The 27,386-nt window shown below is 36.1% G+C and overlaps 1 protein-coding gene across 1 annotated transcript in view; it reads left to right on the top strand.

The window, feature by feature from the left end:
• LOC127504736 (NACHT, LRR and PYD domains-containing protein 12-like) overlaps nt 1–27,386 on the top strand; it is a 595,457-nt gene that overhangs the window by 44,064 nt on the left and 524,007 nt on the right. The window contains exons 17-19 of the mRNA XM_051879684.1: nt 22,639–22,812; nt 23,044–23,217; nt 25,467–25,637. Of these exons, the coding sequence (XP_051735644.1) occupies nt 22,639–22,812; nt 23,044–23,217; nt 25,467–25,637 (519 nt within the window). The remainder of the gene's footprint in view (nt 1–22,638; nt 22,813–23,043; nt 23,218–25,466; nt 25,638–27,386) is intronic.

Here is a 27,386-nt window from a genome sequence, read left to right as displayed (position 1 = left end):
TAGCAGAGGCAACACACTTCAAAGTGTGGAAAAGTCTGGCAAAACAAAGAAAAAAACGTTAAAGTTGACGCTCTGGCAGAGGTGTTGCACAAAGAAGATGGCGTACAAGATCAAGCACAAGTTCAACAGGCTCTGAGAGACTCTTCACTGATATAACCAGACACATCACCGCTGCCATGGATGAAAAGTTTGCTACTTTCCTGAGCCACTTGCAGGACATTGTGAATAAAATACAAGATAAAACAAAGAACATCAATGAATTCAAAACCTGAGTGTCGTGATAAGACAAAACTAGTGCTCTGCATTGCTTAGATGAACTGACAGCCAAAGTGGATGATCTGGAAAACAGATCAAGACGAGAGAACCTGATCATTCTAAACTTTGCTGAAGGCGCAAATCCCACCAACTTCTTCCAATCCTGACCCACCTTTCTTGGGCCTAGAAGAAGAGATGAAGAGAAGAAGTGACTTTTCACTTGAAGTTAAACACTTTTTAAATGGTAAACTACTCCAGTAACACATTCCCTTGTCTATAAGGTAGTAAGGTTTTTTGTTGTTGTTGTTGTTGTTTTTAAATAGTATTTTTATTAGAATTTTATGTTTTACAAAAAAGCAAAAGAAAACAAAATATATTTAGAAAATATATTTGCATCAATGAATGATATTGACAATAAAACCAACAATATAAATGATTATTAATGTAGCCCTGTTGAAATATATTTTTATTTTACTTTTCATCAAGATTTATCTTTATATTGTTTTTGTTTATTCAATATATATTCTATGTGTTCTCCTTGTGTGTATTATAAACAACTTTATATTGTTAAAAGTGTATAAAGGTATTTTCACATGTCAGTTCATTTTGTAGATATTGGTCAGAGGGGGCGGGAGAGAGAGAGAGCACGAGAGAAGAGAGGACGAACACGACACGAAGAGTGACACAGTTAAGAATACAGTGTTAACTAAGTTATACTGGTGCTGGTCATATAATTAGAATATCATCAAAAAGTTGATTTATTTCACTAATTCCATTCAAAAAGTGAAACTTGTATATTATATTCATTCATTACACACAGACTGATATATTTCAAATGTTTATTTCTTTTAATTTTGATGATTATAACTGACAACTAAGGAAAATCCCAAATTCAGTATCTCAGAAAATTAGAATATTGTGAAAAGGTTCAATATTGAAGACTCCTGGTGCCACACTCTAATCAGCTAATTAACTCAAAACACCTGCAAAGGCCTTTAAATGGTCTCTCAGTCTAGTTCTGTAGGCTACACAATCATGGGGAAGACTGCTGACTTGACAGTTGTCCAAAAGACGACCATTGACACCTTGCACAAGGAGGGCAAGACACAAAAGGTCATTGCAAAAGAGGCTGGCTGTTCATCACGTTACTGAACTCCTATCACGTTAGTAATCGTGTATGTGCGGGTAATGCAGGCACGGGACTGTGACACACTTGTTATTCTCAACTGATTCTGAATAACCGGAGACTGAGCTCCTCCGGCCGCGTTGGATTCCCATATCCAGGCAGCGCTTCAGGTAGCCAGGAATTTCTGAAAGCTCCGCTGGCATCGCGGGATTCCCAGATCGGAACCGCACGGTGATGTTATGTCTGTACCTGAAGCAGCCCCTTTTTTTCCTCCGTCCTTGACTCTCCACGTGGATCCATTGTTCGCTGGACTGAGATACGAGCGACAATCGTGAGTAATAGCGTTGTTTCCCATCATTGTTGGCTCTATCCAGAGTGAAGCGGCAATATTGTTTTTTTATGCCCCAACGCACACGAGCGTCGTTCAGGCCTGCACCGTATTTTATTTATTTATTTTGGGACTATTTTGAGTTTCCAACATTTACAAGAGTCTGGGCCCAGTGAAGTTTACTAACTGACAGAAAAGTCATGTAAAGTGGTGTAAAAGTGTGAAATATACACAAAGCGAGTCCTGTAAAGTTATATACTGTGAATAATACATTGTTTTAATATTCAATTTCTCAAATTTAGTGAACATTTAAGTAAAAGGAAACCAATGATTATTTGACCATTTGATTCTTTTATTTACCAGGGCGTATATGCAGTTTCAGTGGTAAAGCACAAACAATTAAGCAGAGCAGACCGCATATTATGCCCTACATTACTGATCAGAGTCAGCATTTAACTGGTTAAGATGATCCAGAAATGGTTTCCATATACTGTAGAATTTATCAAGGTTGCCCATAATTCCATACCGGACTCTCTCCATGTGCAGTATTCCAGTGAGATAAGTCAACCAGGTCTTGAACTGAGGAACAGTATCTGATTTCCAAAGTCTTAGAATGATGCTCTTAGCAATAATCATTCCATAAATAATGGTGCTTTGTACAGAGACATTATGGTCTGACAAAGAAACAGAAGATCCAAATAATGCAATCTCTGGATCAGGCTTAAACACAAAACCATACATGTCAGAAAACCACTTAAATATGTCACACCAAAAATGATAAAGTTTAGGGCATGTCCAAAAGAGATGGGTAAGAGAGCCCTCTACAGATTTACACTGAGCACATGTAGGAGAAACGGTTGGGAAAATTCTGTGCAATCTAGATTTTGAATAGTGCAATCTATGCATCACCTATACCCAATTCCTCCTTCCAGGCATTTTACAGGCATTTTAACTTCTTCAGGAAACACAATTACAAAATCTGAAATCAAATGTTTGGAATCAGGTGAGCCCAACAATAGTCTATAAGTCCTTTCCTCCGGCAGAGACTCAAAACTAGGCACTGCATGACGTACATAATTTCTGATCTGTAAGTATCTGAAAAAGTGTGTTGTGGGAAGAGAAAACTTCTCCTTTAATTGAGAGAAAAAAGCAAAATGTGTGTTAATGTATAAATCTTCCAAGGTAACTATACCTACACATAGCCTCCACATGTTGAATGTTGCATCAGCGAGAGAAGGGGGAATCGCGTGATTACGATATACTGGGGCAAAAATAGCAGTATCAGGTAATCTGCATCCCTTCTTCATTTGGTGCCATATTTTCAAACAGTTTGAAACAATAAAATTATCCACCTTAACAGATGCAGGCAATACAGAAGCAGAAAAGAGAAGTGCTGGGAGTGAACTGTTTTTAATGCCCTTTTTTTTTTTTTTTTTTTGATAGTAACCCAGGGGTGAGTGTCAATTGATATTTCTGTATTGTAATCCTCCTGCCAATAAACAAGGGCCCTCACATTCGCTGCCCAGTAATAATGCAAAAAGCAAGGCAGCCCTAGCCCATCTTTCTCTTTTGTTTTTTGTAAATGTATGTTTGATATTCTGTGAGCTTTAAAGCCCCAGATAAAAGGAAGGATTACCGAATCTAATGATTTGAAGAAAGCTTTGGTCAAAAAAATAAGTACGTTTTGAAAGAGAGATAAGAATCTAGGCATTTTGACAGCATTTATATGCCTATCATTGAAAGAGGAAGAGTCCTCCATTTACCAATGTCTATTGTTAGATCCTCCAGTTTCTTTAGAAAATTAATTTAGGGTTTTTGGGCAGAACAACTCCAAGATACTTAAGTCTGTCTGTGATTTTGAAAGGGAGATTGTGTAGGAATTCATCATCAAGTTCAGCACTTAAAGACATGAATTCACTCTTCTGCCAATTAATTGTATATCCAGACACTGTACCAAAAGATTATATAAGATCTAACAGTAAAGGAATTGACCGCTCAGGATTCGACAGAAAGAGAACTATATCATCTGCATACAATGAAATGTAATGATCAACATTTCCCAGTCTTACAGGCTCGATAGATGGATGGTTTCTAATACTGATCGCGAGGGGTTCGATTGCAACTGCAAAAAGCAAAGGGCTAAGGGGACATCTTTGACATGTCCTACAATGTAATAAAAATGACTTTGATTTTTCTTGATTTGTGAGTCTGACAGAGGTTTGGTGAGCATATAGTGTTGTAATCCATGACACAAAACGACTACCAAACCCACATTCTTCCATAACCTTCACCATATAGGGCCATTCCAGCTGATCAAAACCAGTTTGATCCGTATGTATAATAGATGAAATGTATTTATTTAACCTACTGGCTAATAATTTTGTAAAAATTTTATTGTCAGAGTTAAGTAATGCGAGTCTCGTCCCTACCCTCTTTCAGTATTAATGAGATATTAACATCATATAATGTGTCAGGGAATTTTTGAGTTTCAAGAGAATGAGTGAACATCCTCAGTAAAAGGGGAACCAACTTTTCAGATTATTTTTTTTATATAATTCAATACCAAAACCGTCTGGCCCTGCCGCCTTGCCATTAGGAAAGGATTTTATAGCATCAATGATCTCTGGAATAGTAATGTCAGAGTTTAAGGCCTCACAGGCAACGTCACTCAATTTAGGAAGATTCAAAGGTCCTAGCCAATTAGAGATGTCCCCACTTGCTCTTGATGTATATAATTGTTCATAATATTCTCTAAAGCGATCATTTATAGCTTTAGGATCCACAAGCATGACAAAATGATCCATCAGAAAGTAGAGAAGGATGATGGTTTGGTCTTATGGCCAAGATCAAGAACCATTGAAGTCGGAGAATGATCAGAAATTAAGATGTTGGAGTCAAGCAAAAAATAATCAATTCTAGAAAAAGATCTGTGCCTTTGTGAGAAAAAAGAATACCTGTGGGATGTATCAGTCTCCATATATCAACCAGATTCATGGAGGACATCAGGCTATTTAGAACTGTGGAGGCAGAGGGCAACTGGCTTATTTGGGCTGACCTGTCCAAAACATTATCAAGCACACAGTTAAAATCACCACCTACGATAACATGTGAATCAGTGAAATCAGACAATAAATTAATGATTTTAGTAAAGAAAGTAGGGTCATTAAAATTTGGTCCATACACATTAAGAAGTGTAACATGAAATGAATAAATGTAACCAGTTACCAAAATATATCAACCGTTTGGATCACTTAGAGTGGAAACATGTCCAAAAGGAACTGTCTTACAGATTAACATGTCAACTCCTCTAGCCTTGCTGGAGAATGTGGACTGAAGATATGGCCAACCCAGCTGCATTTAAGCATCTTCTCTCTCGTGGGCCTAATGTGGGTCTCCTGCAAGTACATAACATCAGTGGACAGAGATTTCAAATGGGAAAATACTTTAGCTCGCTTGATCACATGACCCAAGCCACGCACGTTCCAGCTGGTAAAAGTGATGCCGCTGCCCTTCGAAGGTAAACTAGGATTCATATAAGGTAGTAAGGTTTGACATTTGTTTTGGTTCGTGTTTTTGGTTATTTTTATCAGTTGCTGATGCACCTTTGAGAGATAGTTGTTATATGATGTGTATTTTGTTTTTGTTTTTCAGGGTTTTGTTGGGGTGCTTTTGTGTTGTTTTCTACCCACTCAATTCACAGCACAAAGGCATGAACACAAATGAACCCAGGCCCATCAATCCATCACTCCTGTTCCCCAGACACCTTCAACAATCAACATATTCAGAAGATCATGGTAAATATTAAGTGGTTTGATTATATTTGACAGTGCCATAGCTCAGTATTTTACTTTGTGATCATTTGTGCCTCTTTTAGTGATCAATGATATTGATATGGGAGGGCAAGAAACGGCAAGAGCTGTGGAGCAAAATGGGCTCCTTCAAATTATTCACCAATAACCTGGTGGATCTGGCACTGGGAAACAATTAGGAAGTGAGGTAGGGTTAAGCATGCATTCTCAGTTTTGGTGTGGTTACCCTTTTTGTGATTTGTTCTCTGTGTTAACAATCCAGTAACCCTTACTTTGATTTATTTTGTAAATATGTTGTCCAAATCAATATATATTGACCCTTCTGGTGCTAAACAAGCAGTGATTTGCAAATGTAAGGATGTGACAAGGCAAGTACTATATGCAAATTTTCTTAAAACAGAGAAGTATCTGTTGTACATTTATAATGTATTATTGTGGCTCAATGATGAGTGCACTTTCTATTTAATAGATCTTTCATGAGGATGAGAGGTCTGAACATTTCAAGCTAAGTAAGCTATATATACTTCTATGTATTTTTACAGTCTTTATTGATAAAACATAATTCATAACTGCTCACATCAGTTAGGAGAGGTTGTTCTTATGGAGAAAGAAATGACGTTTGCTTCAAATGAGAATTTGAGAAAATGAGAACATTTTTACATTTAATCACATGGTTCATCCCCTTCACATTAAGAGTCAGCATTTTAAAATCACTAATAGTACCGTAGTAAAGATAAAGATGCTGCCATTGAAAAACCAAACAGGAAGCCCATCCTGAACTGATGCTCTGCGCACTATCCTGGCAGGAGGAGGAGGAATGGGAGGGTTGATGGGATCCATGTTTTGGAATGTGGGGCTCTGGCTCCACTTACTTTATTAAATGATCTTTGTTGAATTTCATTTTCCCCCCTTTTGTTGAAACCACATCAACATTTTTCTCTTCAATTTTGACAATTGTAAATGGACCAAGCATGTCTGGGTCAATGTTTCCACCCTTTCTATTCTCCTGTCACACATTCCTCAACAAAACTTTGTCTGCAACCACAAAGTTGTTCTCCTGTCCTCTTTCCATCTTTCTCTTCCGCGCTTTGTCCTGACTCTTTGTGATGTTCTGTTAGACAGCTTCCATCACTCAAATGGCAACCATGGCTTCCACTTTTCCATGACAGATTGAAGTAAAACATTCACAATAATCATTCACATCTTTCAAGATTAAGTGTCATTACAAAAAGAAAGTACACAAATCACTAACCTAAAAAGGTCTGGAAAAATAACCTCAGGTCATGCTAATTCCCGACCAGCTGTAAATATGTACGTAAATATCCCTTCATTTCCTGTGTTTTTTCAAGTATGGAGGCACTTGAAGAAGCATTCAGTTGTGTTCTAGGCGGTGGGACAAATCTGTGTCAAGTGTTCAAGTGTTTTCTGTATACCATTCACATCAAAAAGAAAGTCAAAAGCACTTGTAAGAGGCACAAAATAGTTTTCCCCAACCATTTTTGTCAGGCTTCTGAACATTTACAATTAAAAAGTAAATCATAAAACTTTTAAAAAGTACTGAACGTGTCTGTTCATATTTAAAATACCTTTGAATTGTGCATTTTTTTTTTTTTGTACATTTTCAGTTGAAGTCAACTTGTTTACAAGATCCATCCCAATTCATTCCAGTGGTTCTGTGACCTGAAGTCGGAATCAATGTTTGAAATATTCAAGACTAAGTCTATAATGTCTTAAAAGTATGTTATATTTGCATTTTTATGCAAATATAACATACTTTCTCCTTTATTGATTTTTCTTCTGGTCTGACACTGAGCTATCTGAAAGAAGTGGATCATGACCATTTTAATGTAATTTAATTTAATGTCTACAACAACATCATCTAATATGGCATTTTTAACAATTAACTTACCCACTTGTGGATGTCCTGCTCCATGTCAGGCCAGTCAAATCTAAGGATAATGGCATATAAGATTTCTCAACTCCACAGTGTCCAGCAGGAGATATTGTGTGCCTCCTCGGGTTAAAGGACACCAGTTACCATAATGATGCTGAATTTATAGACCTTTTCATCTGTGTTCATAATTATTAGTAGGCAAGAACACTGATATCACATGATGTGATGAATATGTTAATGAGGTTGACACCACTCCAATGAAATTAACTAGCATCATTCAAATTTATATTATGTTTAAAGACACCCATTATTTATAAAACTGACAGACTATTGTCTTTTTTTTTCTGTCAGTCTGCAAAAAAGTAAATGATAATGCTTTTCATGTGAGGTGCCAAATGATTATGAGGATAGTGATGTTTACTGCATGTCTTTTAGAATATTAACCATATTTGTAATAATTCATCATCACTGTATCATAATGTTCTGCTTATTTCAGTCATAAAACAGTTGTGTTTGCCACTGAGTGGTTTTCACAGGACTTTCATACAAAAGACAGTATGGAAGCTGGAAAAACCTTAGGAGTCAGTAAGAAAGATCCTACAGCATGGTTCATTTTTAATTGTTAAACACTTTATTATGTCACCTTGAAAATGTAAACATGCCATATGTGAGATACATAGCTCATACAAATTGTGGACACGAGTGGTCTGGTGAGAGACAGTGTGTAGTGGGTCAAATGAAAAGTCATGAACTCAGAGAATTTACTGAAGACAAAGTGTTCAATCAGATTCACAAGCAGATACACCTGAACATAATGTACAATACAGACACTGTTACTATAATAAGCATATATACAATTCAGTTCATTTAATTTATTAAGAAACTGCAGTATGAATTGTTCTAAATATAGAGTTCTGTTAAGCCATTTGAATCATTTAGATATAAATAAAATATTATTTGAGACAATGTGCTCTTATAATTCCTAAACCTATATAAAATGTTGGTTTTAGATCAGTAAAAAATCCAGGATAAAACATTCCATTGGCATAATCAGTCACACACCTACATAACTACAAACAAGCCCTGCAATCACAACATCTCAAGAACAAGCGTTCTTCCCTCTTCAAGGTTTAGTTTCATCAGGACCCACAAACATCTTATCTTCATTCAACTGGAACAAAAACAAGAGGACAGAATACAACTTTCACACAGAATCTGACTGACAGATCTGTAAATATAGGTGGGTAATTCTTGGGATTCGGTAAAAATTCAGCTTGGATTTTGTATTTTTTAAACTACATAGAATTAATTTTCTAAATACCCGCATCATTAGGCACATATCAAACCTCCAACAAATCGTATTTTCCCACCTCAGGCATTAAAGACTTTTTATTTATTTCATTTTATTTCAGATTCATGCTATAAAACTTGCTATAAAACATACATCTACCTACTGCTCATGTGTCCCTCATAACAATTTAATAACTACAAATGTAACATTTATGATAATTTTCAAATTTTTAATGCGACTAAAGTTAAAAATAAAAAAATTGTCTCTGGTCTCTTTATTTTTGTAAAAAAAAATGTTTAACTTAGATGTTTAACTAAAACCACAATTGAATTGTGTTAGTCCTTAACATGTTGGGTGGTAATAAGCAAGAAATGCCTTCATTTTTAATCATCTTCCCTATTTTTTTTCCAAAATAATTGTTGAAGACTGAGAGACTTTGAAGGGAGACATTGCCTTCAATTTTATATCTTTTAATTTTGTCTCTCTCTCATATTGTGCCCTTCTTTCTGAGTCAACAGATCTGCATACAAAACAAAGTCTTTCTGCTGCCATTTCTGACATAGGATGCTTGTTATGTGCACACATTACATCAAATATTCTATTTTTTAATAAAATGAGTTGTCATGATTTTATTAAGTATATCTTTACTGAAATCATGACAATTTTCATTATTATAATTAAAATTATGTATAAATGAAGTGAAGAACTCTGTCACAAATTTTCAACCCTGAAACAACGGGAAATATACAGATGTGTGACGGGGTTGAGATTTTTTGCTCAAAATGGCCACTGCTCCTCTTGCAGTGTAGGGGAGTAGGCCATATATGGCAGCAATGAAATAAGTACATTGTTTATAATTATGGATTAAAATAAAATTTTGAAAAATAATCATTCTCCATCTTAATTTTATGTGATGGGGTTGAGTTGCTAAGCATGATAACACCCTCCATGACTATAATAGGCCTCAAAAATATAAATAAAAAGTATGATACTACTTACCATCTTCTGCACCACTGTTTAAGAGACCTGAATGATGTCATTTCTGGTAAATGATGTCACATATGGGTGGAGTCTAAATCATTATAGGCGGAGAATGGTTGCCGTGACGGGGTTGAGTTCAGACTGAGGGACATTACTTTATAGTCTGTTTTTTATAAAATATCTTGAATTTTTTTATTTTTCACAATAAAGTAACACAAATACTTTCAATATTACCAAAAATTATAGGCATTGTGCACATTTTGTTAAAAATTTTCTAAGTACAAATTTAGCGAAGTGCCTTATGAACATGACAAAATGCTTAGTGTACGATAGAAATAAGACATTATTTTATGATTAAAATTATTAAAATGCAATAATTAGTTTTATTCATTATAATGGACATTGTGAAAAGCTTTTAACAATTCATTTTGGTGAACCACCACTTTAAAAAGTCTAAGGGACTGAAATATTACCAAATCAGGTGTCATTTGCTTCCAGTTATTTTTAGCTGTACAGAACAGCTCGTTCTGCTGTGATACTGCAAACTGGTGTTTCTTACTACATTATTTTAATGTATTTTCTCAATTATAAACACGCTGGTGTGTAGAGCAAACAGTTTTACAGTTTACTGCACTTTGATATTCTTCTCGTTAATAATAAATCTGAAGTCTCGCACATTCACAGAAAACACTTACTTCCGCTCTGACAAACAGGTCAGCGGTGATTTATGTCCAGGGAAGAGGATACCGAGGCGCCAGAGATGTTTGTACATGCAGGAGACATGAGATTATAAAAGAGTAAAATAAGGTATCTCTATGTTTTTATATAAAATACTTACAGTTTTACTTCAGTTCGCTGACAAGTCTGATCATCCACTGAAATAATGACTTTAAAACTAATGTTCCCTGTTAACACGGGCGAGGTTTCTGAGCGTGAACCGAAAATAAGGTGAACTTCCTTGAAACTGAATCAAATACTCAATAAAGAGCATTAAATACGCAGGAACGAACACTGCGAAATCAAAGCGCTTTATTACGCGTACTAATGTATAAAACTGATGAAACATGTTTTTTTTTTTTTTTTTTTTTTTAAATCTATGATCCGTGAAATATCGCATGTGACGAATCTGTCTTCGTCAAACATCTGCTGGAAATACAGGTAAACATATCTGCGTGCACGCGCATGTCCCAGTTATGATTCATAACACCTGTTGATAATCCGAACCAGATCCAACAGATGAAGAATCTTCCAGAAATTACAATCTTTTGAAGGCCACGAATGTTAAAACATGGTTTATTGAGAAAGGGTTACTGAAAACGAATATTTCTGAAGGTTTCCTCTTATTTTCTCTTCCGTTTTAGCCTGTTTTTGTGAAGTGAAATCGAAAGTATTTTTGAACCAGATATTTACAGTAGACATGTAGAAGGAGCATATATACTATAAATCATGATTAGTTAATAGATTGTGACCATTATAATTCAGGTTACTTTTACTCAATCAGTTATTTTAGGATCATTTGAAAGTAATGAATTCAACCATCATTGTGAACTTGAAGTAATGATTAAATTACAAAGGATTCAACAATTAATAAAGATTGGGTAAATATGATTGTAAAATGATATTAAACTGCAATAGAGAATATAATAAACTGTGTTCAGTTTTCCAGCACAATGTAAATTTCTGTTCCCAAATGAATTCATATTTAATCCATGAATCAGTTAAACTCATTAATCTGAAATGATTAAGATCATTCAGTTATTTTACATGTCAATATATTTGTTTGTAACTCACTGTATTTTATTCATTGTTTTTGCTGTTGTTGGTCACTCAGTATTCTTCATTATGTTCTTCAATAATTCTTCATCTCTGTGAAATGGTGTCATTTCCAGGTTGAGTGATTGATTGTGCTGATCTGTGTTCAGTGTCAGTTTATCTGAGCGAGGAAAGGACTCTCTCTCTAAGATGAGTCTCTCAGAGAAACACAGGTAACACTGCGTCTGTTTTCATTTTAAACTCTACTGGAGTTTGTGTTTTACTGTGAATAACAAAACTCTAGACATCGTTTTATATTTGTTTCAATTTTGAACTTCTTAAATTAACTCTGACATTGTCTATAAAGCCCGTCTGCTCTATAGATATTTCATCATTAATAATTTATTAATTACTTTCTAGACACAACCACACTGAATTAATCCAAATACATGACTTTGGTTTTTTGGTCACTTAATTTAATTGAAGTTTGCTAACAAAACTGTGTCACACAGACATTTCTGCTCCATTTCTTTTCTGTCAAAAACATGTTCTCTTAAATTAGAGTCAAGTGTTTTTAACATATTTAATCTCACTCATGTACATTAAATAAATCATTAATCCAGTGTGAGCCAGTAAAATAAATGATTGTTTACTATAAAACTGTAAATTGTGTGAGTGTGTGTATTTCTGTGGAGGATTAGATAAAGACACAGATGTGTTTCAGACACAGTTTATCCTCCTTTACTAAAGTGTTTCTCTCTGTTCTTTGTGTCATTAGAGTAAGATCAGACTCACATGTGTCCAGCTCTGTGTCTCTGAAGAGTGACCGGTCAAAAGATAATCCACCAAAGTTCAGTGGGGAAAAACCATCATCTGATAAAAGGTATTTTGTGTGTTTACATTATACGGTTTCATTATTTGTCCTCAGTGGTGTATGTGATTGAACTTGACTGAACAAATCAATAATTCACAATAAAACTCAATTCCTGGGAACCTTATGGAGCTCATTCCAGTAACACAATTACACAGACAGACACAAGGAGGCATAAATTCACTATGGAAAATAGATCATGTAACTAAACATGTATATATCCAGGGGTGCACATAACTTTTTTTGGTCTGGTTCTCAAGGGAGCACCTGAAGATGCTGCTTGGTACTTTATTTGGCACACTTATCCTACAAGCTGTCGTCATCACTTTCCTCCTGACTGCTCTCCACACTATCTTTTTTTAGTGTTTTTTAATTGCACGATTGCAATTGCTGAAGTAGTTGGATACTCTAGTATCTTGTCTGCAGCCAGAATGAATAGTGCTATAGTGATTTTTTTGAATAGTATAGAGAAAGTTAATGACGTTGTAGTGAAAGGGATTGTCGTTAACAATCTGTTTACTCCGGTATTGCCTTTGGTCCAGCCGGCTAAAAAGATTACGCTTTCAAATGTACCACCATTCATCCTGAAAGATAATAGGAATGAGCTTAACCTGAATCTGAAATTAAGGGTTGATGACTTTGATTACACTGTCTTTGTAAGTACTGATGTGATGAAGTGCTTTGGCTGTGGTAAAACGGGACATCTTGTGCGTGTTTGTCCAGACAAAAATGGCACAAACGCACAAGATGCCTCAAGTGAAAATGGTGTCAGGGAGGAAGGATTAACAGATAATGTTTCTGATCCAAGCCAAGTTGAGCCCAGGCCATCCACTAGTAACACAACTGATACGGTGCCTCTTTCAAAGACAGAAGAGGTGAATCAGGCCGCAGAGAAAAAAATGCATGGAGAGAATGAATTAGTTGTCACTGTTGTTGCCAGAAATGAGTCCAAGGCTGATCAGAACATGGATATTTCACATGTTAGTGTAGGGTTGAACAAAATGTCCCCTTCCGAGAGTGTTAATTTAGGTGATAGTTTAATGATGGATATGGATCAGGCTGTTTTTAAAACGCCTTTAAAGAGAAAAAAGAAAGACAAGGTTTCTGAATCGAAACAAGCTAGAAAAACAGAAAATGAAAAGGAGTCTGATGTGAATGATGTTGGCAGCGAGAGCGATTTCTCCGATTCTGGTGCTTCTAGTTGTTCCCAGAATGAATGGACATGTAAAGATTATGATACTGAGGAAATTAGGAAGTTTTTAAACCTGACAAAAAATCTGAGGGGGGTACAGGTTGCTGACTATTTTCCAGACATTAAACGCTTTGTGGAAAATACTAGGATGTTTATGAGTGAAGGATGTTTCACAAACAAAGAGGTATACAGATTGAAAAAATTTGTGACAAAGCTACAAAACCAGTTAAAAAGTTAATGGTAGTTAGTTGGCTCAAACTTTTGGCCCTTATTGGCTGCTTTTTTCTTTATGGTTTAAGTTTACTTTTTTATTTTCAAATGGGTGACATTCGCATTGCGTCTTTAAATGTGAATGGCGCTAGAGATCGTGTAAAACACTCAGTGATGTATGAGATTATGAGTCAAAAAAAAATTGATGTTTTACTTGTACAAGAAACACATAGTGATGTAACCAATGCTGTTGAATGGGAAAAAGAATTTAAAGGTCTCTCTTTTTTAAGTCATAAATCTTCATTTAGCAGAGGGGTTGCTATTTTATTTGCTAATAATTTTACTCCCTGTTCCATTGAGACGGAAGAGGTTGTGAAAGGTAGACTGCTAAAGATTCGAGCTCAGGTTGAGAATCACACTTTTGTTTTTATTTGTGTATATGCCCCAACTTTACCATCAGAAAGAATGGTGTTTTTACATGTTCTTGCTGAAACTTTGGAAAAATGTAATAGTGAAGAGTATTTAATTTTGGGTGGAGATTTTAATTGTGTGGAAAGTAACATAGACAGGAATCACGTAGAACCACATATGCCTTCTCGTAAACGACTTACTCAGATGGTTGAAACAAATGATTTATGTGATGTATGGAGGTGTCTAAATGGGAATTTAAAACAGTATACATGGACACATGCTTGTGATAACAGGTTGTCTTTGGCGAGATTAGACAGATTATATTGTTTTAAACACCATCTTAGCATTTTCAAGAACTGCTTCATAACCCCAGTTGGGTTTTCTGATCATAGTCTAGTTATAAGTACAGTAACTTTAAACTGAAGGCCTTTTTTAAAGAAATCTGTGTTGTCTGACATGCAAAGAGTGAAAGCACAGGGAGCGCTAGTTCGATCATGATTTCAAGATATAGACCAGATGGATTTGGACAAAAATGGACAAAATTCTTCTTTAGTCTAGAAAAAAAGAACGGTCAAAAACGTGTTATACATTCTTTATTTTCTGAGACTGGTTCTCTGATATCAGATCCTATTGAAATTCGTAAAAGAGCAAATGTTTTTTATGAAAAACTCTATAGTTGTGAGCACGAGGAGAATCAGTCTGTTGAGCAGTGTTTCTTTGAGGAACTGCCAAAGGTCTCTGAGGACTCTAATGCAGCACTCAAGAGGGCTATAAGCCTAGGTGAACTGCATGAAGCTCTCCAAAGCATGGAGAATGGTAAGGCTCCTGGGATAGATGGAATCCCAGTTGAGTTCTATAAAACCTTTTGGCCTGTGATAGGGGAGGATCTGCTGGCAGTTCTCAGTGACAGCCTAGTTGGAGGACTTCTGCCGCTGAGCTGTAGAAGAGCGGTCCTTACCCTTTTGCCGAAAAAAGGTGATGTGAGAGACATAAAAAACTGGCGACCTGTATCCTTGTTGTGCTGTGACTATAAGTTGCTTTCAAAAGTGTTAGCTACTAGACTAGGAAGGGTTTTGGAGGAGGTAATCCACTCTGGTCAGTCCTATTGTATACCTGGACGATCAATTTTTGATAATATCCATTTAATAAGAGATTTATTTGATGTTTCTAAAATGATGGGTATAGATATGGGTTTGATTTCCTTAGATCAAGAGAAAGCGTTTGATCGTGTAGAACATGACTATCTGTGGAAAACTTAACACGCATTTGGTTTTAGTTATGATTTTATTAGATATATAAAAATTTTATACAATGACATTGAGAGTGTATTGAAAGTTAACGGTGGCTTATGTGCTCCTTTTAAAGTGTGTCGTGGAGTAAGACAGGGATGTTCTCTGTCTGGGATACTTTACACACTAGCAATCGAACCACTGTTAAATAAATTGAGAAGAGTTATAGAAGGGGTATCTATACAAGCCAGTAAAAGCACTTTAGTTTTATCAGCATATGCTGATGATGTTGTCATAATAGTAAATAAGCAAAATGATGTAGACGCATTATTAAAAACATTAAGGGATTTTGAAGTCATCTCTTCAGCTAGAATTAACTGGGGTAAAAGTGAAGCAGTGTTAATAGGAAAGTGGGAAAGAGGGGTTCCAACACTCCCAAATGGGTTAACTTGGAAAAAAGATGGTTTAAAATATTTGGGAGTGTTTATAGGAGATGAAATGATTGTTCAAAAAAATTGGGAGGGAATAATTGAAAAACTTAAAGGTCATTTAATGAAATGGAAATGGATTGTAAAGAGTTTATCATAGAGAGGACGTACCCTTATTATTAATAATTTGGTGGCCTCTTCTTTATGGCACCAACTGGCTTGTATAGACCCACCTGCATATTTACTTGGGAAAATCCAATCCATATTAATAGATTTTTTTGGGGAAAAAATGCATTGGGTACCCCATAATGTATTGTATTTACCAAAAGAAGAAGGAGGGCAAGGGCTTGTACATCTACAAAGTAGGACTGCAGCTTTTCGCTTACAGTTTATACAGCGATTCCTTACTGGCCCAGAGAACTTAAGCTGGAAGCCAGTGGCCAGTATTATTTTAAAGACTGCTGAAGGACTATGCTTGGATAAGCCTTTGTTCTTGTTGGATCCCAAAAAAGTCAACACATCTAGGATGCCAGAGTTTTACAGGAATCTTTTGGTATGGGATCTCTTTAAGGTGAAAATGTTGGTGCTCAAAAGTGCTTCCCTCCACGTTTTCTGGTGCACATCGTTTATTTTTATCATGCATGTGCACCTGCGCACCAGTTATGTGCACCCCTGTATATATCCATCAATCCAACCGTAGTCATAAATGGACAAATGCACAGCTATACTGCATTTAATTACTATTTGCAACATTAATTCTTTTCAAATGAGACTAAAGTATCTCCTGTAGTAAAGTGTTTTTCTCTCTCTCTGTTCTTTGTGTCATTAGTGTAAGATCAGACTCACATGTGTCCAGCTCTGTGTCTCTGAAGAGTGACTGGTCAAAAGGTGGAGTACCAGACTTCAGTGGGGAAAAACCATCATCTAATAAAAGGTATTTCATGTTTCTAATTTTTGGTCAGACACTGAATATGTTAAGAAGTTGTATCAGTGAATACCATCATGAAACATTTTAGATCAAATATTTATCAGAGTATTCACAGGTAATGCTTTTTTTCTCTTTCTGCAATATTTTGCCTGGAAAATCAGTATTTTATTTGATTTATTTGATTACAGGCTTCAATATGAGACATTAGACTCAGACGTTCAGACTCACAGGAAACACCAGAGTTTCACAGACAAGCTCCAGTGGATCTTCCAGGTAGGAAAACACATTTTCACAAATGTTTAATATTTATAACAAACAAATATGTTATTGAACAAAGAAATTTAATTTGATTCCTCCTGATTACTTATTTTTCCATTTAAGCATAGACTTTTTTTTTTATTTTTCTATTAAAAATAACAGCTGGTTAGCGTGTTAGTCTTTTAACTGGATTTTTTTTTAAACAGATATAATTATTGAATGAGTAGTGTTGACCAAATGCAGATGTACAATTTGATTTAAATTGTGCTATTCTGTCCTTTTTCTTTGTTTTGTTTTCAGGATCTTGAGAGCAAAATAATCACATTTCTGACGAAAGAGCTGGAAAAGTTTAAGAAAATATTACAAAATGAGAACACACAAAACTTTGTGAAGGACTTTAATGAGAATAGATGCAGTATCAAAGCAGCAGCTCTTGATCTCACACTACATTACCTGAGAGAGATGAAGCAAGATGAAGCTGCTGATGCTCTAGAAGGTCAGAGACTCATGATCATCTGTCTGATTGACACTTATAAATGTAGGAGAGAAAATTAAGACTAAAACTATCTATTTTCTGTTCCTGTGTTTAGATGAGCTGCTCTTTATTCATCAGCTAAAATGTGGCCTAAAGAAGAAGTATCAATGTGTGTTTGAAGGAATTGCGAAGCAAGGTGACTCCACACTTCTGAATAACATCTACACAGATCTCTATATCACTCAGGGTGGCAGTGAACAGGTCAATACTGAACATGAGGTCAGACAGATTGAAGTTGCTTCCAGGCGGCATGAATCACAAGAGATACAGGTTGAATGCAGAAATTTGTTTGAAGCACCTGAACAAGATGAGGAGATCCGAACTGTACTGACAAAAGGAGTCGCTGGCATCGGAAAATCAGTCTCTGTGCAAAAGTTTGTTCTGGACTGGGCTGAAGGAAAAGAAAATCAAGATATCAGCTTCATATTTCCTCTTCCATTCAGAGAGATGAACTTAAAGGAGAAAGAAAAACTAAGTTTGATGGACCTTATAACTCAGTTTTTCCCAGAGACAAAAGGACTGAACCTTACAAGAAGGAATAATTTCAAAGTCCTGTTCATCCTTGATGGATTGGACGAATGTCGTCTTCCTCTGAAGTTTGATTGTAATGAGACGTGGTGTGATGTATCGTCACCAGCCTCTCTGGATGTTCTGCTAACAAACCTCATGAAGGGAAATCTGCTTCCTTCTGCTCTCATCTGGATCACCACCAGACCAGCAGCTGCCAGTAAGATTCCTCCTGACTGTATCGACCGGCTGACAGAGATACGAGGATTCAATGACTCACAAAAGGAAGAGTACTTCAAAAAAAGATTCACGGATCAGAATCAGGCCAACACAATCATTGATCATGTTAAAAAATCAAAGAGTCTCTTTATCATGTGCCACATCCCAGTCTTCTGCTGGATTTCAGCCACTGTTCTCCAGAACATTCTGGAGGAGAAAAGAAATAATGATGTGAAAAACAATCAGGCTGATGAGATCTCTAAAACACTGCCGGAATCAAATACTGAAGACACTCCCAAGACTCTGACACAAATGTACACACACTTTCTCCGCTTTCAGATCCAGCAGAGCCGCCGAAAGTATGATGGAGAATACACAGCTGATGTTTCCTGGGATAAAGACGCCATCCTTTCACTGGGGAAACTGGCACTTCATCAGCTGGAAAGAAACAACGTGATCTTCTATGACACAGACCTGGAAGCCTGTGGTATTGACGTCTATAAGGCATCAGTGTACTCAGGCATGTGTACCCAGATCTTTAAGGAGGAAACAGGGATCACTCTTGGTACCATGTACTGCTTTGTTCACTTGAGCATTCAAGAGTTTATTGCAGCCCTTTATGCACATCTGTTTCTAGACATCAACAAGAAAAGTGTGTTTGATCACGAGTCTACAGGACAGGAAAACAAAAATGAAACCATGATTGATTTGCTTAAAACCCTTTATTCATATCTGATTCTATACATCAACAAGACAGGTGTGTTTGTTTATGGGTCTACAGAACAGGAAAACAAAAATGAAACAATGATTGATTTTCTCAAGACTGCAGTGGACAAGGCGCTCGAGAGCGACAGTGGACACCTGGACCTTTTCCTTCGCTTCCTCCTTGGTCTGTTGCTCCAGTCCAATCGACGACTCTTACGAGGTCTGTTGACACAGCAAGATGACAATGACCAGAGCAACAAGGAAATAGTTCAGTACATCAAGCAGAAATTAGAAGATAATCTGCCTGCAGAGAGATTGATCAATCTGTTCTACTGTCTGAACGAACTGAACGACCAAACTCTGCTGAAGGAGATCCAGACCCACCTTAGCAAAGGAAGTCTCTCATCTGGTGACCTTTCACCTGCCCAGTGGTCTGCTTTGGTCTTTGTGTTGTTGACATCAAAGGAAGAGCTGGAGGTGTTTGAGCTTCAGAAATTCAAGAGATCAGACGAGTGTCTCATTAGATTATTGGCAGTCATCAAAACCTCCAGAAGAGCTCTGTAAGTCATTCAATATATTTTGTCATGTTTTGCTCTCATCTGAAAATGCATTTATCTACATTAATCTATAGTGATTCCCAATCATGAACATGAACTTAACCCTGTAAAGCCTGACATATGAAATAACGGTATGAAAAATCTATTTTTGTTAAATGGAGACAGTTTATCAAACTTTTAGACAAAATATAAAAGAACATGTTTGGATAGTTGTTTTGTATACGTTTTATTCAGATGGCTAGACTGGGGGGGGGGGGTAGGGAGGTAATTTGGTACAGATGTTATTTATATTGCCAAAAAGTAAGATGAATTTCTGAAAGGTTATAATATAAAACAATTAGATTTTTACATAAGTCTACTTAATTTAAGTACATACATATTATCATTTGTCACTCTGTATTAGAGACCTGCACTCCCGCGGGACCCAACGAGAATAAGACTAAATATGAATAAAACGATTCGCGGTACTCCCGCAAAATAGAAATATCTAATAACAAAACATCTAAAAACAAATAAATTGTTATTCATCTATTGCACAGAAGCAACAAGAACAACTAAAACAAAATAAACATGATTTACAGGTGCAATCACAGGCAGTTTCTATTTATAACATGTTTTGCAGCGTTGTGCAATGTAGCCAATCACAGACGTGTTGAATACAATGGCCAGTCAGATGTATTTAAGTTACTCACTGCTCAAAACGTCAGAGTTTTTGTTCCGTGCTGAATTCTACATGCTGGCAAATCCTCTGATTATAACAAACAAAGTGTTGACATTATGAAAGATTCATTGATAATAACGGAGCTTTGTGAGATCGTGATGAACTGATCATGTCAGCTGTTATAATGCCAAACCATGCATGCTGTAGCCTATGTTTACTTTTATGTTAAATTAATAGTGGTTTGTGAATGTTGATGCTTTATTAACAAATCATTTATTGGGAGCGTTTATGCTGGGATGTGTTGGTTGTGGCTAGGCGACATGTAACTTGAAACTATTTCATGGGCACAAAGAAAAAATATATTTATACATTTTTGCGGGCGGTAGCAGGAGAAGGTAACATATCATTTTTGCGGCAGCGGGACAGAATCCTGCGGGAGCGGGACTGAAAAATTTGTCCTGCGCAGGTCTATACTCTGTATCTCCCAATAATTTGATATTTTAAATGTTTAGTTTTATGAGTAGTTCTGTAGTTTTAATTATGTTTGTATTGCAATATATAGATGATTGAGAGATTTACAAATAAACTTTTATCAAAAGCCTGTTGGATCATATTTGATGTACACATTGTAAGATCGTTTTTCTGCAAATAATTTTTAATCAAGTTTATTTCTAATTTAGTAAATATTAAGTCAAATAAATATAAATTTCATTTCAGCAATTGTTATGGATGCATTTTTACTGTCTTTAGATTAATGATACATCACCCATTGGCCACTCTGCTTTCTAAGATATCTGCATCGGCCATGAATAATCAAGCCGCTATGACCACTATGAATAAACCACTATGAATAATCAAGAAAACCGAAATTGCTTTAATCCAGTAAATGATAATCTTGAAATATTAATAACAAATACAATTTCTTAGGTTCTTAGAATTAAGTAATCTTAACTTTACTTAAATCATTAAAGATTTCATAGCAAAAAGATGTGTGCATTTGAATGGAGGCATTTTTAGAATTATACTGAAAGTCCTTTAACTTGCTATAAAAGTGTGAACCGTCTCATCTAATATTGTCAGTACAGTCATGTCAATAATATTGTTGAATATTAAGTGTCCCCAACTAATCAAGCCAGAGGCAACAGTGGCAAGAACCCAAACTTCATCAGGTGACAGAAATAGAGAATAAATCCTTCAGAGAAACCAGGCTCAGCTATAAAGCTATAAATCTTAACACAAATATTTTTTTTCAAACATGTTTCATTTTATCAAGGAAATTTGTCACTGAATAAAAAATACTAATGTACAGGAAATACTAGTTTTTCAAGAGTAATGTTAGTTTAGTTCAGCCTCATATATATATATATATAATGCTGTTTGTGTAAATAAAAATAAAATAATGGAAAACATTTTTAATATTTGTATATAGAAAAATGTTTGTGTTCCATTTAATTCTGTGATGTGATTTATTTCCCTTGTAGGTTAGATGATTGTAACTTAACAGACAAAAGCTGTTCAGCTCTGGCTGCAGTTCTTGGATCAGATACCGATCTGAAAGAGCTGAACATGAACAAGAATAATCTGCAGGATTCAGGAGTGAAGCTGCTCTGTGGTGGACTGAAGAATATAAAGTGTAAATTGGAGATATTGAGGTAAGTTGAGCAATAGGAGTCACCTGACAAGAGTGAGGCGCGATAACTGACAGGTCGATGCCAGAGGTAAAAGTGCAAGAACATGTGTTAGTAAAAGTTGCATTTATTTGTTTAATATAAGTGAGTTTGTCTTTTTGTTTGTCTGTCATTTTATTGTTGTTGTGTTTTTCATTAAAAAATAGTAATGAACCACAAACTAAGCATTCGTTTTAAATTAAGGGGAAAATCCAAATCCAACTTTTTATAATTTATTTCTGTTACAACGTAGGTATACCATGTCATCAGTCCTATTTGTATTGTTAAAAAATGTGATGTTTAATATAACTGAGTTTGTTATTGTACTATTTTGTTGTTTTTTCATTAAGAGTAATATTGAATCAACATTAAGCAATCATTTTGTTCGAAGTAAAGGAAAGATCTAATGTTAAAGATCAAAATGGGCTCTGTGCACAAGATGGAGCCGATGAGCTGATGCAATTCGAGTTTACCTCCACTCGTACTCTTTTGGTCTTAACGTCTTTCCCATTTACTGTAAGAAGAAACTTATGTATAGATAACAGCTAGATATAATGAATGTTTTTTTAAATTAAAGATGATGGTGGTCTATCAGAGACAAAAAGAAAACATCATTCTTATATTAATGTGTACCTCTGTGTGGTAATTCATCGAGTTAGGCAGAAATTATCTTTCATTTATTCTCCTGTTGTTTGCCACCATATTCAGTTGTCAGGTTTTGCAACTAACTTTCAATACATTTGTACAAAGAACAAAATAAAATTCACTTTATATTTTTCAGGTTTAACTGATTAATCAGCCTAATGTTTTCATTCCTGTTCTAGACTCTCTAACTGCAGTGTAACAGAAGAAGGATATGAAGCTCTGGCTTCAGCGCTGAGATCAAACCCTTCACACCTGATAGAGCTGGATCTCACAGGAAATATAACAGGAAACACAGGAGTGAAGCACTTATGTGATGTACTGAAGGATTCAAACTGTAAACTGGAGAGATTGAGGTCAGTAACATTCACATACAAGAATCAAAATGCTGAAAATCACTTTAATAGTTTAAACTAAAGGTAAATTAAAGTTCTCTGTGCCTTTTGTTTGCCTCCATATTCAGTTGTCAGTGTTCGCAACTATCTTTTAATACATTTGTTCAAAGAACAAACTAAAATTGACTTTAAGGATTTACATTGTTCAGGTTTAACTGAATAATCAGCTGAATGTTTTCATTCCTGTTCTAGACTCTCTAACTGCAGTGTAACAGAAGAAGGTTATAAAGCTCTGGCTTCAGCTCTGAGATCAAACCCTTCACACCTGATAGAGCTGGATCTCACAGGAAATGATCCTGGACAATCAGGAGTGAAGGAGCTCGATGATTTACTACAGGATCCAAACTGTCAACTGAAGACACTGAGGTGAGACGGGATGAATTAATACAAAGTTAGTTATATGCCGGCTAGATATTCATAACAAATATATTATTTTAGATATAGAATAAGCTGGAGAGTTTGTTGCATCAAAATGATTAAGATCAGATGCTGTGGGTTCGGTCATGATGATGATAACCGTCAACAAAGTTTAGTTGTGGTACAAGCTACAGGTCAAATAGACATTATGGGTCAGTGTATGTGCTGCTATTCTGGTATACCTTGACAATTAACATGCACAATTTTGTTTTTGTGCACATTTCGAGTAAGTAAGTAAAAATACTTGATAACCTTTCAGTCAAATTGTTTTCTGAACACAGTTGTTTTCCATCAAGCCCAGATTCACTGTATCTCTACAGCAGGTCTATGAGTCTCCAGATGTTCACAAACATGCAGTTTCACAAGCCAGTTTTCTCTGCTGATGTTTCTCACTCCTCCTGCTTAAAGGGGTCATGAACTGCATTGTTTTATTGTTTTATAATGTTTCCTAGGGTGCACTTATATTGTTAGTATGCTTTTTACATCCAAAATTGTGATAATTTAGAAATAAAAGGCATTTTTCCTACCCTGATTTTAGCCCTCTGATTTGAACACTCTGTTTTAAGGGGTGTGTCTGCTGTGAGACTTAAGTGTTAACCCCCACTGCTGTGATTGGCTAACATCTTTGCATTTGAAATAGCCAAGTATTACTCTCTTTTAGCACATTTTTACTATTACAGCTCTCAAGGTTAACTAATTGTGAAAAGTGTTGCATTACATTTATATCTGTTGCATTATATTGAGATCATGGCATTAAAAGTTGCAGAAATTAACACTGTAGCTGATCACAGACATGTTGTTGAGAACATGAAAGCAGTGATCTCGTCATTGAAACTCAATTTCTGCACCCTAACAAATACTTTCATCGTAACTAACAACGCGAACGTGATATAATTAAGAGATTCGTCGAATAAAACAGGAGTTTTGCGCGTCCTGATAAACTTGCGCTACTTGATTGACAGCTTCAGCGTGCGCTGCTCCAACGATTACAAAGGGAGCTTTCTTTGATCGCTTTCTTTATATAATTTAATCACAGTTTAAATACCAGATTATTTTCATCCTACTAAGAGAAACAACGCAATTTGACATTTAGTCACGGGTTTGATTTACTGACACACAGACAAAGAACATCTGACTGTACATGAATCATTAATATCAGATCAAGCATTAGAATTAACACAGTTACTGACATGTTGCATTACTGTTGAGTCCAGGCACTGCACAATATTTTGTAATCCTCAACGGCATGTTTATTGCTTGGTAGCTCGATCTGGTTTAGCACCACATAGGCCTATGTTATTTACCTATTACATGTAGGTGGGGCTAAACAGGCAGTGATGAAGTAGGCGTTGATCTTCTGCAGAGGGGGTGCTTGTTGCCCTTTGACGTCATAAGGCAGGAACACACCAAGCCGACACCGATGAACTAGTGGCGATGAAAGCAGACTGCGGGGTTGGCTCACGTCGGCAGCGTTTGGGTCCAAAGATGCACTGACACACCAACCCGGCGCTCGACAGCCGACGGCCAGTTAGCACGTCTGTTCTGCGCCTGCGTAATATGAAATGGCTTTCCGTACCAGCAGGTGGCAGTAGCTGAACAGCCAATCGGAATGATCATATGGCCTGAAGGACTGATGGTGCGGAACGCACTGAGAAAACTTAGTCGGCCGACGAACAAAAACTGCCCGACGGCCGACCGTCGGCTTGGTGTGTTTCTGCCTTTAGATCCCCACTTTGAAAAAGTCGTTTGTTGGGTCTGGTGTCAATAAAAGCTTTTATTGGACTAACAAGGAAGTTTTCAGTTCTGAAACTTACAGGATAATCTTATAGTATGATGACCTCTTAGATGTCAAAAGCTCAAGGAAAATTTGATTTCTCAGTTCATCACCCCTTTAAAAGATCTCGAGGCCTTAATTTCACACTCTGTATTCATACTGAAAATCATGATCTAGTGAGCTTTTGCCCTTCTGCTCTGTGGGATATTTTGGTTCTAATGAGTTTGCTTTAGGACTGAGTGTCGCTCTAGTTTCTTTTAAATAACTCTATTACACTTTGTTTTCAAGTATTTATATATTTATTTGTGTATTTAAATGTTTAAAGAAAAGAGTTACATCTAAATAACTAACTAGAGCTTGTCTTATCAATCATTTTTGTAATGCAACAGACATTTAGTTGAGAACTGAATTGTCTCTTCTGCAGGTTTTTGAGTCCTGCTGCAGATGAAGCCTGTCAGTATGTGAGTGGAATTGTGGGTAAAAACCTGTTACTCCTGAGAGAGCTGAATCTGAGTGAACATGAACTAGGAGACACACGAGTGAATCAGATCGCTGCTCTACTGCAGGATAAACACTGTCGACTCAACACACTGACGTAAATATTGTTCATTTATTTATAATATTACATTGCTTTTAATTGTAATGTTACTGTAGCTGATAATAATATTTCCTCACTTGTTTGAGTCAGAGCAGTTTTTCTCAGCATCACACAGAGCCACAACAATGTAAAGTAATACAATTAAACAGGCAATTAAACACACAATTAAAACGTGACATCAAGCTTTAAATATTTGACTAAGACAGTTTGATCATGGGTCAATAATTATTTCAGTTCCTGTAGAGGGAGATCAGTTGTTTTCTTCCAGATCTTAGAAACTCTTCAAATAAGTGATAGATTTAAAAAAAAAACAGTTGCACTATAAACACACAGATGTCTTTCCTACTTTTCACAGGTTAGTTCTGTGTAAATTAAAGTGAAGTGAAAGTGACGTGTGGCCAATTTTGGTGTCCCATACTCGGAATTTGTGCTCTTCATTTCACCCATAGCAGTGAACACACACCAGAGCAGTGGGCAGCCGTTTCTGCTGCGGCGCCCGGGGAGTGACTGGGGGCTCAGTGTCTTACTCAAGGGCTCCTCAGTTGTGGGTAATGAGAGTGGAAGAGAGCGCTGTTCATTCACTCCCCACACCTACATTTCCTGTCGATAGTGAGACTCAAACTCATGACCTTCAGGTTACAAGTCTGACTCTCTAACCATTAGGCCACAACTGCACGTTTAAATATGTGTTCATATATTGAACATGACTGCTAAATATGATCATGTTTACTGATTGCTGGTGTGTATTAAGGTTTCTTTGTAACAATATCTTGTAAATTAAGTAATTAAGATATTTATTTTAGAAATTCAATAAAAACAGAAAGACTTATTACTTCAGCCTTATTCAAAGGCCGCGGAAACATGGTGGGTTCGTTTGTTACGCATTTCAATTCATTCCACACCGACGTTCTTGGTTTTCTTCCTATTCATTAAATCCGGGCAATTGGTTGATGAAACATTTATTAAAAAAATTGTAAAAAGGCTTACTACAAAACAAAACTTAATGAAGTCGTCAAACCCATGTCTGACCCGCTGCTTGTCTCCCGACATATTGCGCATCTTATGAGCCTACCTTAGTCATGCTATTCACTTTTCATAATCAACAAAGGTGAAATTTAAAAAATATTAGTATATTATTAAAATAGGCCTAGTCCGTCATTTTTTGTGATACAGATTAGTGACATCATTAAAAACTACAAATGGTTAGGGCTGCAATAACTATTCGATAAAACTGATAGTAATTGATAATGAAAATCTTTGAGAATGATTCTCATTATCGATTAGTTGGGTCTGCCCACCTTGCACAGAACTTCTGCCAGTTACTTCAAATTACAGCACTGAATAAAACATTTCTATGGATAAAAATGCTTTTAAAAATAGTGGAGGAAACAGATTGAGCAGCTGCAGGAAAGGTACGAGATCAAAGCTGATCAAAACATGAGAATTCTTTATTTTAAGCTTCAAGCTAATGCATTAGCGTAATGGCTTTGACAGATGCATGTGCGTCCTCAGTGCAAAACGTTTATTCTATGGTTATATCCTTATCTGTAAATGATACAAATTCACACGAGCATTTCTATTTTGCATAAAGGCTCGTCCTGACAGTCTGCGTTAAACTTCAAACTTTACTGAATGAGTGCCGGCGCGTGCACCCGCGTCAGACAGACGGAACACGGTAGAGAGGGAGACTATTAATATTCAGTGCAAAAATATTCATTTTGCTGGAATATCTGTTGTTTAAAATTA

The sequence above is a fragment of the Ctenopharyngodon idella genome, chromosome 2 (genome assembly GCF_019924925.1).
Source record: "Ctenopharyngodon idella isolate HZGC_01 chromosome 2, HZGC01, whole genome shotgun sequence".
NCBI lineage: Eukaryota > Metazoa > Chordata > Actinopteri > Cypriniformes > Xenocyprididae > Ctenopharyngodon > Ctenopharyngodon idella.
This window is presented reverse-complemented; position numbering and strand designations above follow the sequence as displayed.